Source organism: Strigops habroptila, chromosome 7 (genome assembly GCF_004027225.2).
Source record: "Strigops habroptila isolate Jane chromosome 7, bStrHab1.2.pri, whole genome shotgun sequence".
In the NCBI taxonomy this organism is placed as follows: Eukaryota; Metazoa; Chordata; class Aves; order Psittaciformes; family Psittacidae; genus Strigops; species Strigops habroptila.
In genome coordinates this window covers 43943834-43961189 of record NC_044283.2, presented here as the reverse complement: position 1 = coordinate 43961189, position 17356 = coordinate 43943834, and the positions used below count along the sequence as shown (strand labels likewise).

General features: G+C 37.8%; 1 protein-coding gene across 5 annotated transcripts in view; it reads left to right on the top strand.

Annotated features, from left to right (window-relative positions):
• The window catches only part of GRIA2 (glutamate ionotropic receptor AMPA type subunit 2), a 93880-nt gene that overhangs the window by 41156 nt on the left and 35368 nt on the right, over window positions 1-17356 (top strand). For all 5 annotated transcript variants that reach the window (XR_004389929.1, XR_004389930.1, XM_030491478.1 and 2 more), the window contains exons 3-6: window positions 2866-3105; window positions 6573-6769; window positions 10790-10843; window positions 13230-13391. Coding sequence is in view for 3 of the 5 variants with exons in the window: in XM_030491478.1 (XP_030347338.1) it covers window positions 2866-3105; window positions 6573-6769; window positions 10790-10843; window positions 13230-13391 (653 nt within the window). In the remaining 2 variants the exon portion in view is untranslated. The remainder of the gene's footprint in view (window positions 1-2865; window positions 3106-6572; window positions 6770-10789; window positions 10844-13229; window positions 13392-17356) is intronic.

Below are 17356 nucleotides of genomic sequence, written 5' to 3'. Positions count from 1 at the left end.
TCAGCAGTCCTAGCTAACCAAGGAGGTCCCAGTTGACTGGAGGTTAGTATATGTGATGCCCATCTACAAGAATGGTCAGAAGGAGGATCTGGGGAATACAGCCCTGTCAGCCTGACCTTGGTGCTGGGGAATGTTATGGAGCAGATCATCTTGAATGCTATCACAAGGCATGTACAGGACAACCAGATGATCAGGCTCAGTCAGCATGGGCTTATGAAAGGCATGAACTGCTTGACTAACCTGATGTCCTTTGACAAGGTGACCTGCTTAGTGGGTGAGGGAAAGGCTGTGGGTGTTGTCTACCTAGACTTTAATAAAGCCTTTGACACCGTTTCCCACAGCATTCTCCTGGAGAAACTGGCTGCTCAATGGCTTGAACTGGTGTACTGTTCACTGGGTAAAAAACTGGCTGGAGGGCCAAGCCCAGAGGGATGGTGAATGGAGTTAAATCCAGCTGGCGGCTGGTCACAAGTGGTGTTCCCCAGGGCTCAGTACTGAGGCCGGTTCTGTTTAATATCTTTATCAGTGATCGGGACAAGGGGATCGAGTGCACCCTCAGTAAGTTTGCAGATGACAGCAATTTGAGCAGGAGTGCTGATCTGCTGGAGGGAAGGAGGATTCTGCAGGGGGATCTGGACAGGCTGGGTCAATGGGCTGTGGCCAGTTGTATAAGGTTCAATGAGGCTCAGTGCTGGGTTCTGCACATGGGTCACAACAACCCCATGGAATGATACAGGCTGGGGGAAGAGTGGCTGGAAATCTGCCTGGTGGAAAAGAACCTGGGGGTGGTGTTCAGCAGTGGCTGAACATGAGCCAGCTTGTGTCCAGGCAGCCGAGAAGGCCAACAGCATCCTGGCCTGAATCAGCAGTAGTGTGGCCAGCAGGGCCAGGGAAGTGATTCTGCCCCCGTACTGGGCACTGGTGAGGCTGTATCTCGAATACTGTGTTCAGTTCTGGGCCCCTTACTACAAGAAAGACATTGAGGTGCTGAGTCATGTCCAGAGAAGGGCAAAAAAGCTGGTGAAGGGTCTGGAGTACAAGTCTGATGAGAAACGGCTGAGGGAACTGGGGTTGTTTAGTCTGGAGAAGAGGAGGCTGAGGGGAGAACTTATCACTCTCTGCAGCTAGCTGGAAGGAGGTGTAGTGAGGTGGGTGTCAGTTTCTTTTTCCCAAGTAACAGGACAAGAGGAAATGACCTCAAGCTGTGCCAGGGGAGGTTTAGATTGGATATTAGGAAACATTTCTCCACTCAAAGGGTTGTCAAGCACTGGAACAGGCAGCCCTGGGAAGTGGTTGAGTCACCGTCCCTGGAGGTATTCAAAAGACGTGTAAATGTGGCACTTGGGGACATGGTTTAGTGGTGGACTTGGCAGTGCTGGGCTAGTGGTTGAACTTGCTGATCTTAAAGGTCTTTTCCAACCTAAATGATTCTATGATTCTGTATTGATTTGCGGTTGGAACAGAAGAGGTCTGACCATCTTGTACCCATCTGGAAAGCCTGCATCATCCTTTTGCAAAAGGCTATTACTCATCAAGTTTTGTAATCATTTGTATTCTCTCACTTGAGGTGAAATTTTGACCTAGTTAATGTTAATGGGTGATAACTGCTGAAACTGGCAGACTCAGAATTTCACCAATACTGCTTAGATACTTTTAGTTTGAGTATAGAAATAATTAAGGTAGGAGAGGTGACCGGTAGCAAAGATAGACAGGCAAAGCCATGAAAAGAGAATAGCGATGAATAGCAGGCATAAAGTGATGACTTTTTTTTTTAAAGATAACTGTAAAAGAGAAAATATTGTATTAATTCAGATCTGAGACATGTTAAAAATAAGTGAACTTATTTTTGCTTTTAAGTGAATTATATTGAAGGATCAGTGCACTAAATGTCAGGACAAAATTAGCTTCAATTACACTGTGATTTCTATCTATAAGCAGATCAGGTGTAGCAGGGATTGCAATGAGGCTGACTAGATTTGTTTTCTAGAAGGATATCTCTTGTTCAAAGTGACTGTGCAAACCAAAGAGCATATAGGTGATAAATGAGAATTAATCAGAGGTGAGCATTTCCTTAAGGTACACTGCTTTTAGAACTTAGGCACTAGCATGGCCTGCAGTGTCAAAGCAGAGAACTAGCTCTTTTACACAGGCTGCAGTGGTCTGTAGTGTTCAGTGATTGGCTTGAATTGTCTCCAGTGATAGAAAGTGAATAATCAGCATGTTATTTACACCTTTGAGGTTATTCTTTCTGCAGCATGACCGCAAGTGTCATCTGGAAGGACCAGCTTTTGCTGAGTCCTGCAAAGCAGGAATTAAAATAATGCTTTGAAACAGAAGGGGTTTAAATCAAATCAACTTCTTACTTTTCTGTTGTCGATGGATTTGCTTCTAGTTTTGGCTTTATATTTCCCCAAATGGAAAGTTATTTAAGGCATTTTGCAAAAAGCTCAGTGAGTCTCAACTCAGAGCCAGTTTATTTTTAATATGACAAAAAAATTTTCTATTTCCATAATACTGTGTGTGGTCATAATGACTCATTTTAAAAATTAAAGCTGCAATTGATGTTTGCATCACTATTCTTTACAATATAAATTGAATTTAAGAATAACTTGGTGAGTTTTATTTCTGAGTTAATTGTCTAGGAACGTGAACCACATCTCTGATTTATATTTTCTTGGTTGTTTTATTTCTAGTGGAAACTAAATAATACTAAAAAATAATAATCTTCATAGATTATTTCTGTTTTCTTCTGGTATTTATGTGATCAGACATTTTCATTATTTCTCATAAATATATACATGATAGAGTTTTCAATAATCTCAAAAAAAATTCTCCCACCTAATTGTTTTTCTTTCTCCCTCCTAGTCTGCTCCCAGTTTTCAAGAGGAGTCTTTGCTATTTTTGGATTCTATGACAAGAAGTCTGTAAATACCATAACATCATTCTGTGGGACTCTTCATGTCTCCTTCATAACTCCCAGCTTCCCAACAGATGGAACACATCCCTTTGTCATTCAGATGAGACCTGACCTCAAGGGAGCTCTTCTTAGCTTGATCGAATACTATCAGTGGACCAAGTTTGCATATTTGTATGACAGCGACAGGGGTAAGATGGGGTGCTTGTTATCTGCATGCTGTTTGCTAGATGTATCTTACTGAAATGCTGAATTAGTATTGGAAAAGTAAATGAGTAAAGGAATATTTATTTGCAGCAAGTGTAAATGTAAACTTAAATTTAGAAATGAGCTTTTGGGACAGAAACAAAATTGTTTAAATGAGAATGAAATTATTACAGTGTATATGAATAGAATTGCAAACGTGCTGATAAGTGATGTGAGATTAATCACATGTTGTAAAACAGATCTTATGAAAAGTTTGTTCTTTTTTTTTAAAGAATCATCTAAAGAGAAAAAACGTAAACATCTGAGCGTGGAGGGCAATCTGGTACCACAGATTCACTCCGTATGTGCAAAATCGATTGTTGGGCACCAAGCAAGCAAAAATCTTGGATGCAGTCCCTTACTTTGGAGACTGCTTTTCATAAAAAAGGCAGGGAGAGGGAGTGTTCATAAACCCAAATCCACTGCTTGTGAGCAGTGTACTCCACAGTACAGCATTCTCAAGTCCTATGCCCTTTTCTGGCTGTAGTAACAATAACAGTTTATGGAATGGGAAAAATCACTTGGAAATTGTGGTATATCAATCTTCTCAGAAGCAGCAGTGTTATATGGAAGTATGGCGTCTTTTTAACTGGCCTTTCTGGAATTCTATTATTGTCATTCTGTTTTCAGGTTCTCCTCATCTAGTAGTCTTTGGCTATTTTTTTCTATTCTTACCTCCTCCTATTCCCTTTAAATAGGCTATTTTGTGGCTCAACTGCATTTTCATTGGTCAGAGTTGAATATTAAGTGCACATTAAATGGTAAGATGCCACTAGGTTTAAGGGACGGTTATACAGTGGTTTGTTGAGTAGTGAGCAGCGTTAGAGTCTCTGCATTCTAATGCTATTTTATGCATTATGTTGTTCAGAAGCCACGGAGACCTCGTCAAGACAGTTTATCACTGTTGTAAGGACTAAAGTTAGAAAAACTAATGCTGGTGTGTAGCCTCCAAGAGTAATGTCACGAGGGATAATGAACCTGAAGCCCATTTCTCTGGCAGATCCTTTTCAAATTCACGTTAGGATCAGAAACAGTCAGTGTCCTTTTAGAAAGGACGGATGTAAAACTACTTGCTTAGCCAGTACTCTGTCAATCAGCTAGCAGTGTGCAGTACATGACCTGCATGTGATTTATATTTAGGAAATACTGAAAAACACCTAGTTTTTCTTGTGAGCTGCACTGGCTGAATCTGGCCAGGAATAACAGCATGAAATTGTTACTTGTAGTCACTGTTTGGTTATACCCTTTTCCCTTATTTGTTTGTTTTAATTGTTGCAAGGCACCCCAGTGGTAACAAGCTCCAAGGCATGAAGCTCCTACCTCTGTGTTGAGTAAATCGTTGCTCCTCAGTGCTCCCACTGATTACACAAGGTTAACCTGCAGAGTCAGGCAGTATGTACTCAGCAGCGCTGACATCAGACCCTGAATACACAGGGTCCACAGTTCCTCTAGTCACTTTTGCATAAATGCCATGGTAGAGACAGTGACAGATCTTTAAGGGATGATACATAGTTTAAAATGATTCCACCTTCAAGAGTGAGGTAAAAAAGGCAAAGAGACTTACTCTTTATGGAAGCTGTGGAAGCTGATGGGAATTAGTTTGATAGCTTACTCCAAAGGAATAACATTTTGCTACTTTCGCAACTCCCCTGTGGTCAGGGGCTGCCTGGTTGAAGTGCAGGGCAATTTCCTATCTCATTTCTGTCTGTAAGAAGTGAGGCTGTTCAGTGTATGCATGTCCAAGCTCTTACTGGCTTAATATGGCAGTTGCTCTGGAATAATGTGGATTAGTGTCCTTTACCCTCCTTGCCTTTTCTGTGTTGCCAATACTGAACAGTGGGTTTTGGAAAAAGTAGAGATATTATTGGAGGATTCTAGATGTAACAGAATTGCTAATTTACACAGCCTCTGTTCATTCCTCCATTGCAGAGCTCACTGAGTTAAGAGTTTGTCTTGTGATAACCAAAAGAGGTTCAGGTACATGAGATTCCCAAACAAGTATTCCTGCAGTTTAAAAAATGCAACTTAAGTTGTTCGAGTTTTCTTCTCTGTGGAGTCCCACTTCTATGACCACTCTCCACATACTTCCACATCCACAGAACTATTGCTGTGAATGCTTTTGTTTGTTTGTTTTTTCATTCTTTTGCAATGTGTATAGCTATCAGCTGTATGGGGATGACAAATCTGCCACCTATAGAAAGCAAGAAATCCAGGCAGCCATTTGATAACTCTACAGAGAACACCTCAAGAAAAGGGAGTCCTTAGGAAAAATGGAAGATCGGAGGAATAAAATACAGAAACCCTTTGTAATAGACAGTATTAGCATTAATAGCCCTTACTAATTTATGCCTATGATTCTGTTTAACTCAGAGTGAGCATATAGACAGATTGGAGGACCTGAAATCTACTAAATGAGATCTGAAACAATGTGTTTCAGTTTCTTTTGGGGCTTTTTTGGTGTGGGTTTTTTTGGATTGTGAGAAGTCTAATTTTTTCTATAATACCCTCTGCTATCCTTAAAATTGTTCTCTAGATTTATATAGAATTTTCTGGAAGGAATTTAAACATAACAGGTCTAATTTCTGTACTGCTGGAAATGGTCAAAATGGTATTTGTTGTATAGCATAAATTAATTTCAGCAGTAATTTTCATGTTTTTATACTCTGTTATTTAATCCTTAAAAAGGAAAACCAGTCAAATAAAATCTTCACTGATTTTACAATATATTGTAGGCAGTTGCAGCTCTACAGACATTACAGCTTCCTGTCAAGAATGTTCCAGAAGGATAATATGGAAGCAAAATTCTTTAGGTAGTAAGACTACTTGTAGGTGTTAGCGTTAAGCCTACTTCTGTATATGGAAATATATCTCAGCACATCTATTTTCATAATCGGGGATATGGCTGTAGGCAACAGAAATAATGACTCCATTAACACAACTGCAGAACATGGGAATTTTGCCATAGACCTCAGTAAGTTCTGGGTTTAAATACAGTACTGCTCAAGCACTGAGAACAAAAGCAGTTCAGTAGTGTTTTGTAATGAGCAGCTGATCTTCTTGCCATAATTGGATCACTTTTCTCCTAGAAGGCCTTTTTCCCTTCATGTGGAATTCCAGGAGCGGATCAGTGAAACTGGCAAAATCCCATTCTGAGGAAGGTTGAAGCAAAACCAAAAGGTTGTATTTACAAGGATCTACACTGATTCCTTGCTGCGATGTAAATATAAATTTCATGCAATAAGAACTGATTTGGCCCACACATACCTTCATTTCTGCATCCTAACAATGTGTGACAGGTGGAACAAGTTACAGGGAAATCTTAAATAAGTAATCTCATAAATTACATTCTATAAGCTTGTTATTCGTAAAGCTTTATCAGTCATATCTTCTGTTTTCTCCTGTGCTTCACTAGGCTTATCAACATTGCAAGCTGTGCTGGATTCTGCTGCTGAAAAGAAATGGCAAGTGACTGCTATCAATGTAGGAAATATTAACAATGACAGAAAAGATGAAACTTACCGTTCACTGTTTCAAGATCTAGAGGTAAAAAAGGAAAGGCGAGTGATTTTGGACTGTGAACGCGATAAAGTCAACGACATAGTTGATCAGGTTTGTTATTCTCTGTTCTTCAGTGACAGCAGTTAAATACATAAGTAAATGTAATGAGTTCATTTCTCTTGATCGTGTTTTTGTGATTATTATGCATCATTTGTAAGTGACAGGTTTGTATTGAGGACCACATCTATATCGGGCAGAAAGTGAATATACAACTCCTATACAAACCCTCCCTTTGCTCAAAGGCAAGATAATTCTATCTGGATGCTCCCATATAGTTTTGTATACTGATTATTTATAAAAAAATAAATCTCATTAATGCTATTTCAGAACCTAAGTAGTAAACTACATTATATGTAGTTGATACAATATTATATATGGTACGTAATAAAGTTATATAATGCCTAGAGATTAGTTCTCCTTATGCCTAGAAAGTGTTTTCTACTTCTAATGCTTTTTCCAAGAACCTTTTACATCTTGGGAAGGCTGTATCAACAGCTTCTCTTTTCCATTTAACTCCCTTAGTAGTTCATGTTTCTAAGGCCTTTTTGTCATTCATACTGTCCTTTTGTCTCCCTCTTAAAGTGTGTTAACCAAAATTGGCTGCTGTTTTCCATAGCTAAGGCACCTGAGCTTTAAACAGAACAGAAAATTATGTCTTCTCTCCACCCACACATATATTTGCCAAAATGCCTTTTTTTTTTTTCTCTCTCTCTCTTCTTTACAACAGCATCACAGCGCTTTGGTTCAAATTATTGCATTATCTTCAAATCCACCTCTTCAATCCTAGTGTCTAGGAAGTTCTTACTGTCTGTATCTTACTACTCCTTTTCATGCATGCAGAGCACAATTGTAAGGATAGCTCCCTGCTGGCTTGAGCTTGACCATGTGAGACTCTGCAGCATCTGTAGGAATATATCATCAGAGTGTACGTGTATTGGTTTGAAGTTTATTTGAAGGGCTTGTTATTTTGGTCTATGTTACGAAGATCATTACATTTTGGAGGGGCTCAGGCAATGAGCAGTGTCCTAAGTGGAATGGGTTGTATTAGTCTGTTTTATTTGGAATTTGTATCCACAAACTGTTCCTCTAATTTTCAAGATCAATTTGAATTTGATCCTGTTCTACAAAGCATTTGCAGCCTCCCTGTCATTCATCTGCAGTTTTTTGAAATCATATTTTCTAACTTGTTACCCAGGTTGAGAAATGTACTGAGGAGAGTAATGCTTGAGAGAAATAGTACTTACAGGTGTTCTTCAGCTGGTTCTGTGTGGCTTTTCAAACAGTTTTTCACTTACCTTATAGTGAATTGTCTTGTCCATGTTCCCTTAAGACCTTGTAATGATGTTGTAGAAGACAAAAGCCTTATTAGGCTCAAGGTACATCACATCTGCTACTTCTTCATGATCTGTTAGGTTAGCTATCATGCCAGAGAAAGGAAAGAAATTGCTTTGACATATTTTGGTCCTGACAAGACTATACTGACTGTTTATCATCATCTTATCCTATAGATTCTTTTAAAATTAAGTAAGTGATGTTCATTGTAACCTCTTTACTGATACAGAAGTTTGGCTGACTGCAAGTTTTTTTCACTTTCTCCTTTTAATGCTTTTTAAAGACAAGAACCCTCTTTACCCTTTAGGTAACACGCATTTTTACTGTCTTTGTTTAGTAACAGACCTATTTTTTAACTTGGCTCTTCATAGTTTGATTGCAGCTCTGGGATATTTTTCTTGCTCTAATTGCCCTTTGATTGATTCTGCCTTGCTTTGAGTCTTAGAGTTTTTTCAACTTATCCCCACATACTTGCGCTACTCCTTAAGCATACAGATAGATAAGCTTCTGTTTAAGTCCGTTATGCTTACATTCTGTTTCTGTGCCTTCCTGTTCTTACATAAAAAAGTAAACCCACTTTCAATTTCTCAAGTAGCTAAAATAAAATCTAAAATAACTGTTTCTCTATTAATTTTCTCTCTCTCTTAAAATGAAGGTTTGTGCTGAACGATGGATTTCCTAGCCTATGAATATCCTTTGAGTGTATTCTTCTGATTTTCTTTTCTAAAAGCGGAATACGTACTTCAAGTCTTGCTTAGCTACCAGATTTTTAATTCCTGGCCCCCCAAAAGACTGCCACCAAAAAAACCCTCAGCAATTTCCTTGTTTTTATGACTCCTTGTATCAGTATCCCTTTCCTTTTTCTGTGTATTTTTACTGAGACATATGCAATAGGCTTTCTGTTGGCCAGATTTTTCTTAATACTGAAGTTTTATTTGCATTCTTGATACATAGAGCAGCAATTTCTTTACTTTCTTTGTTGCTTTTTATTCCTGAACAAACGTATTGTAGTTCTTTGATTTATCCCACTAACATTTTAAGCTGTGGTGGTAGCTTCCGGTTCACCCAGTTACGCTCTGTTGTCCTTGGATCTTTGTATAGTCCCACGATGTGTTTGTGAAGTGGCTTCATCATTCTTGTTTTTTGTCTCATGTTCTAGTTTCTTTTCCAGATTTCAAAGATTTATGTAAGTTGAAAAATATTTCAGTTCCTCAGCTCTTGTCAGACTAGTTTATATTCCTCTTCTCTGATTTGGCAGGTCAGTGTTACCATGCTCTTCATTACATAGCCTCTATCTCTTCTGAGCAAGCTTCCTTTGCAGAATCTCATTTCCTGCTGATAACATCCTTTGGACGGCTCTGCAAGTACTGCCACTTCTTGTCTGTCACTGCTTGAGATGCTAGTCTAAACTAGAGACGCTGGTGAATACCTTTTATGTCCACAGCTCCTTCATCATGGCTTTTGGAGAATATTCTCTGAGTTTTAACTGGCAGCATCCTTATAGTTCATATGGGTGAGTGGCACAGGGCAATGTTTGAGAAAGCTAGATTGACGAAATAGTACTCAGTGGCAGTTAGAGCAGACTTACTAGCCGTTGATCCAAAGACTTACAGCTACTGGTTGTTTTCTCAGATTCCAATGATGAAGGATTCAGAAGAGCTATTCTGTTTGGTCTAACTGAAGTTTCTTTGGAAGCAGCAGCTGCATAAGAAATATATCTTTACTTAGTTCTTAAATCTTTAATAAGTAAGGAGTTTTAAGTAGTCTGAACCAAGTAACTGTTTTAGAATAATTAAGTTCATATATCATGTATATATTCAGCTCAAAAGGGATAATTGAATAACTTCTATGGCCTATGTAATGCGATCACTCTCGGTCTCAAACTCCAGTAACATAAAACACTGCCTTCAGTTACATTTCTGTAACTTCATTAAAGCAAGTATGTAGAATGTCATTCTCTACTAGCCTGATAAAACTTACAGGATGCCTATGCTGAATATTTTAGTTATATATTAAATGAGGAACTAAATGAATCCTTCTGTCTTGATTTAAGTTGTTCTCATTGTTCAAAAGATGGAAAATCCTCTAGAGACCTCTTTTCTCCCACATCCTTTCTCTGGAGAAGTGTTTTGCTTCAAAATGCAAACTTTTTCATGCAGACATAGTCTTAATTAGGCTTATTTGGGAGACTTTACTACATGTCTGCCAACGGAGACTGCTGAGAAACCACCAGCTGGCTTTGAGGGAGATTATGAGGAAGCCTTAGGGCAATGAACAGTTTGAACGTTAAAAGACTTCCTCATAATATAGATGCTTTCGTTAATGTCAGTAGGTTTTTAAACTTTTTCTAGTTCAGGGAACATTACAGTTCTGCTATGAAGGGAGCACAGTCTGAGCAGGAATCTCTAAGACACAGTGCTTCAATTGCTTGATGCCTCCTCTCTCCTGTCCAGGTTGTGCCTTTAACACACAGCATAGTAATTAGCATTCAGCTCTTCTGTCTGGAGCGACTGTCCCTCTTGGGACTTGGACTTCAACATGACTAATTTCCATCAGCAAAGTGTATATTCAGTGATGTATTAGGTAAAATAAAAAGTAAAACACTGAGCAAACTCAGTATTGTGTACCATAAAGCACATAACAAACTTTTACATCATAATGCATTTTGTAGTTTTTAAGTCTCGGTCCACGTAGCAGGTGAACATTTTCCATTACGAGGGTATTTCTTCTTTTTTACAGGTTATCACAATTGGTAAACATGTTAAAGGATACCATTATATCATTGCAAATCTGGTAAGCATTTTTAATATTTAAAATACCTGTATTACTCATTTTACTGTTTATGGACACATCAACTGGTATTTTGTTTTAAATGAATTTTAGAAAATAGAAAAAAGCTAAATGTCTTTATCCTTGCTAAATGAATGAATGTGTTGAGATGGTATTGGTTTTATTGGCTGAGCCTTTTCAGGGCTTAAATGCCTTCTGTGATATTCCCATCAATGGGAGTGAAGGTTGCTCAGCATCTTCAGTAGAACTTCATCCTTTTTTTCTGCAGACTTTAGAAAAGTAGAGTATGGAAGTCAGAAGAATAACTTTCTTCATTATAGGCCAATACATTCATTCAGCAAACTGCTTTTTCTTCTCTCACCTCTGAAGTACTTAAAAATTATGGTTCTCAGCTTACTTTCTGCTAGAGTAGTGAATCTCAGCTTTATATGTCTTCATTCCTTAGATTGGCTTGGTAATCAGTTTGAATTAATCTTTTCTTGAACACAGGTGATCAGACAGTATAGCTAATAGTATTCCTAAGGGGGAAAGTTCAGGAAACTCAATGAATTCTGTCAAGGTAATTTTTTTGAAATTGTGTCTGAAGGTGAAGGGCCATTTTACTGATGTTAAAGTCAACACCACTTGTTTACTGAAGCTAGGGAATCTTATCCAATGTTTCTTTGTAACAGACAAAGCAAATTCTGCAGACTTGAATCTGTGATTCTGTTCCAGAAGAAAGTTTTGGGGTTTGCATGGTGTGAGTGCACCTAAATAATTTTTTGTTTTCATCATTTATTCTTGGACTATGATAGCATTTGGTATGAATTCCAGCAGGGCACAGCGTACTGTAATTCATACTCTGTCTTCCGTAGTCCTTTGCGGGGCCTAGGAAACAGAAGAACCACAACGTGTCTGTCACACTTCAGACATAACCCCTGTCTACTCCCAACCTTTGATCAAAATACTTCCCCCCTCCCGGAGGGCCCTATTCTGAAGAATCACATATGTTACTAGACAGGTGTAAAGATGCCTTGTTCTCTACAGGCCTCTTTAGAAGCAGAACAGTGGGTTTTCATTTTTACATTTATTAACTAATTTTTAGGATAAAGAAGTTAAGGTATTGATATTACCAAAGCAAGCATGAAAGTCCTAGAAAATTTGAAAATTCCCTAACTGTTAGACATCAGTATTTTGCATTGCAAATGTTGTATAAATAGTATTTTGAGTCTTGAGGGAAATAAAGATTTTAGAAAAATTGCCTAGTGTATTTCATTACGTTAACTGGTTGTTATTTTAGCCATTGCTCTAAGTTTGTAACAGTAAGATCTAAAGCTTAGTATATCTTGTATTTTAAAGCTGGTTAATATCATATTTGCTTTCTACAGATTTCTACACTTTAAAGCAAATATTGCAAATCTTTTGTATAATATCATCTATATATGGTAATGATTTTAAAATTATATTTTTCTCTGTTACAAAGACAGCTTATCTAGTACTTGATCATATCCCATCTTCTTCACTGAATCTACCTTCTTCTTTTCTTGGTTGTAATAATGTTGTATAGTCTGATCAGTCACAAAATTGATCCATTTTAAGAATAAAATATGCTGATAAATGGAGAAGAGGTGAAAGTGTATAATGAATGTTCCTGTTCAGATGTCAAGCTCACAGTAATATTGAAGGAAATTTCATGATCCCTGTAGAAGTGTCTGTACTAACATGCAGCAACACATCATTGATGAGTGTCATTAATATGCAGTAATGAGAGCACCTTGTAGAGCAATTCTAGCAATTTCTGCGAATGTGGTCTGAAGCTGCTACTTCTTTTTATGTTCACTCAGAGCATTCATTTAAAGCATAAGGTCTGAAATCAGTATTTCATGTAAAATCATTTGTGTGGCAAGTTAAAACACAGAACATAGAAAACAAAACGTACCTCCTGTCTGTAAGAATGAGTAGTTCTTTATACTAGAGGGTGGAGGCAGGAGAGATGGTAAGTCCTTCCACCTGCTTTAGCGTTCCTGACAAAAAGAGGGCTCAACTGGGGCTGTAAGTATTTCTCGCTAAAACTTGCTTACCTAGCTGTTGCTCATGTAAGTGTTCCCTTTCTCATTTAAGCAGTCCCATTGAAATTAACAGGATTGTTTAGGAAAGTAAGCATGGCAGGGACAGATCCACTCCTTGCTCTGTAGAGGTGTATGTCTAGTGAGCAACAAGAGGCATTGCTGGCTGACGGAGCTGACAACTTAATCCTGACAGCCCAGGATTTAAACCTGGATCCTGTTTGAGGAAAATGTTGGCTTACACTTCTGCAGTAGAAGTTGTCTGGTAACTCTTTATTTGTATATATTAATGAGAAATCTGCCAAAACTGTTTGAATAACAGACATAATGTTTTCTGTATCTAGGGATTTACTGATGGAGATTTGTCAAAAATTCAGTTTGGAGGAGCTAATGTCTCAGGATTTCAGATAGTTGACTATGATGATCCTCTGGTGTCAAAATTTATACAACGTTGGTCAACCCTGGAGGAAAAAGAATATCCTGGTGCACACACTAGTACGATTAAGGTATGTCATATATTTGTTTTAAGCATGACAGATGTACAGGAAGTGAGGGAATGGGAATAGAAGGACAAGAGACAACCAGCTGTGCCAACACAATTTTATATGTCTCTGGGGTATTTCTAACATTCTCTATCATAGGACTGTTGAGCAAAGATGCTACACTTGTCAAAAATATTCAAGACAATTTTAATTTTCCTTGTGTCACTGTAAATCTGCGCCTAACAGCTTGTTAAGTAATTGTTTGGGATGTGATGATGTAGTATGTATCTACTGACTTTTTTTTTGTTGTGGGTTTTTTTTTTTTCCTCTTTCTCTCTGTTTTGAAATGTTTTAAAGGCTAACATGTAGTCATACATAGGCTTCTAGGGAGCACAGATCTAGCAGTTTCTGGTATAACGTGATCTCCCAAAGAAATGCTAAGACAGTTGCTTTGAGACAGATGCCTAAATCCTACAAAAACTTCTAAAATTAAATGGTATGCCTGAGGTACAGAATCATGGTCTGATTTCAGGCCTGAGTGACAAAAGATGTGACACTGGGCAAGTGGTTAGATTTCCTTAGCTCAGTTTTCCCTCTGGATAAAACTATGAGAATAACACCTTCTTACCTTCTGTGACCATTATGAGGATCAATTAAAGTTTGCAAGATGTTAAAAAAGAATAATACAATTTTAACGCTAAATAGTTTTAAGTGATACAATCATAAATTTTATTAAGAATGAGTATGCTTAAAATGTATTAAGACAAAAAGATAAATGGCAAATGTTCTAGACGTACCTTTCTTTTGTGCTGTTAAGCATGTTCTTGATTTATAATGAGATGAATAAGAAGTTTCAGCAAAGAATGGAAGAACCACTTTTTAAATTCCTGGAACAAAAATCCTTTAAAGCACACAACCTTGATTGAAATTAAAACATAAAGTTTTTAGGTTCCTTTTTTTTTCTGAGGCCAAATTTGGGGGTGACTTAGTTAAAACTATATTTTTTCTGGGGTTATTCTTGTATTTTAAAATGTTTATTTTATCTTTATGATAAAATAAACTTTATTTATACTTTATGACAGAATAAGTTAATTTCTCATTTGATGTTTGATAAAATAAACTAGTCTGTGTCATGCCTTTGGATACATTCATATTACGTAAATGAAATATATGTAATATGTATTGCTCTCATTTAGGAAAAAGGGAAAGGATGTGGGTGATTAATACAATTGTTTTGTGTCTCTGATTCTTGAGTACTCAAATCTACCTACCTATCTAATAATACTGTAGAATCATAGTCTGGAAATAATCACAGTGAAATGCATGACTGAAGTAAAAAAGGGTAACTGAAACCAAGATGCAGTTTTTCTCATCAATGGAAAAATAAACTGGTGGGACAGTGCTAAGGATTCCGGTTCCTCTGGCATTACTTACAGTAGGGGGGAAAATGCAGGTGTGTTAGATAAGATGGAGTGGTTGCAATATTTTATCATGGTATTAAAATCTGTAACTTTGTCACAGCTATTCCCTTTATTTCTTCCATGATAGGTCCTTTCAAGTCTACTAGAAGTCAAAAGGGTTGAAGGAGAGTATTTGGAATATCTAATATTTTAAGGTTTATTTTATTATGGATAGGAATAGTACTTATTTTCATGAATTTCATTAACTTAAACCACATTTTAAATTCAATTAAAAAGGCTGATCTGTCTTTAAATGTTGTCTGCTCAAGGAATGTGTAGGGTCACACTGATAGTCAAGAGATAGAGACACATGTTAAATTATAATTTTAAAATGTTAGAGGTATTGATGGGGGGAGGGAGAAACATGGATTTATATTGCAATGTTTGGAGGGAGTGATTATATCAGTTACTGTATTTCTTTGTGTAGCTTTCTATATTTTGCTCTTATATTACTTGTTATTTTTTGCCTGCCATTGCGTATAAGGACAGAGATATGTCAGATTTCATTCCCATCCTCAAGAGAGCTGGAGGCAGAGCAGAGTCATAGAAATCATAAAGTCAGGACAAGAAAGGTCTTCGAGCAGTCAGTCACCTGGTCCATCCTCCCTCTCTAAAGACAGAATCAGATATACCTGTGCAGTTCCTGTGGATAGTGATTTTGGAACTTCCCCAAGCATTCTGTTTCAGAGTTTTTTTGTCTTGCATAAATCAGCCTTTATATCACGTAATTCCATTACTCCTTTATCCGTTTCTGACTGCAGATGAAGTTCACCTTTTTAGCTGTCCTCCTATATTTGAAGATGGCTGCCATATTTGTCCCTGCTTTCCTCCCTGCTAAACTAAATAATTTTTTTTCCTTTGTCTTTTCTAATCCCAGATCCTGTTAGTCATTTTGCTCTGGACCCTTTCTAATTGGTACCCATCTTTGAAATGCTGGGCTGGGTACTGCACAGCCTCTGATTGCGATGCTGTAGAAATCGAAATAATGGCTTCGTATATCTCAGAGATAGTGCTACTTTCAGGGCATCCTTTTATGTTATGTTTTTTTTCTTTTCCCTTCACCATCATGACACCGTTGAAATACCTTTATCGTGAGATACACACTTAACAATATCTGTGCACTTGATCGTTCCTTTAAAGTACAAGATTTTTGATCTATTCTTGTTGAAATGCATTCTCTACCTGTCCTTGAACATGTCATTCCTTCTTACATTAATATTCTAGCTGTGTTTGTTGTCCTTTGCTACTTGGAGGAGTGTATAAGTACTTAAGTTATAGAGCAGGTTAACTCACTGGTCTCCCATTTGTCCCTTCTGTGATCTTATGAATAACCTTTTTCCCCTTTTGGCCTTAAGGCAGTTGTCTAAATTGTCAGTGGTTATAAATGAGCTTTTGCCACTAGTTCCCGTGGAATCTAGAGAGCTGTCACTGCAGATTCTAGATGAAAGCGATAGGAAGGCTTATAGAAGTCCTGTATCATCAATACAGAAATGAGAGGAGGTTACATGCCCCTGGCAGGTAACGTTATCCCAGGAATTGCATAACCCAGGGATTGCAGAGATAACATCCCAGATCCTCTTTCTAAGAAAAAGTGCATTTCAAAGGTTCGTGCTCTTCAAGAAAGACAAACATTGTTGAAAACCTGTTCCACATATGTCCAGAAAAGGACCTGGTTCAAATTGCTTTAAAATGATATCTTCAAAATTTGTAAAATATTAATTATAAGAATTTGCAGTCTTAGGACATAGATGAGAAGAGACTGATTGTGTTTGTTGCTGCAGTGTACCTGTACTGGTAAAATCTGTAAAATTAAAAGATTAAGCAGGACACTTGAAACTAGTGCTTTGCTGTCATTTTACAAAAGGTTTTCTAATCTTTCTTAAGTAAATATGATCTACCATTTACCTCAGAGTGAATTTAAAATGTATCTGTTGTAATCGAGGGGGTTATCAGTCTCTGCATGCAATTCTCAAGAGCTAATAATGTGTAGATCTTGAAACATACCACTGAGCCTCCTGGCAAATTTCTTTGTCAAGTAGCAAAACAAAAGCCACATTTAATTTTATAAAGGCATAATAATAACAAGTTGAAATGCCCTTTTGATCCATTATTGTGTATTTACAAATATGCTGGGCTTTCTAAGCCTTAGTGTTATTATGTCGTAAGGCAAACCTCTCAATGTTGTCGAAGGACGCTTAAAGACGACACATCCGTTCACATCCAGCGGCTCCAACTTCCTGTTCTGGTTAACTCATTCTGTTTGTGGGCAGCCTGTGGTCTAATTCCAGGAAGAAGCTCGGTTCGTACGTCTTGGAGGCGAGTGAAACATGATAAGTTGTTCAGGGTTTGTGTGGCAAGGTTTTGGTAGTGGGGGGGCTACAGGAGTGGCTTCTATGAGAAGCTTCTAGAAGCTTCCCCAGTTTCCCCTATGTCCGATGGAACCAATGCCAGATGGCTCCACCTCTGGCCAAGGCCACGCCCATCAGTGACAGTAGTAGCGCCTCTGGGGTAGCATAGTTAAGAAAGGGG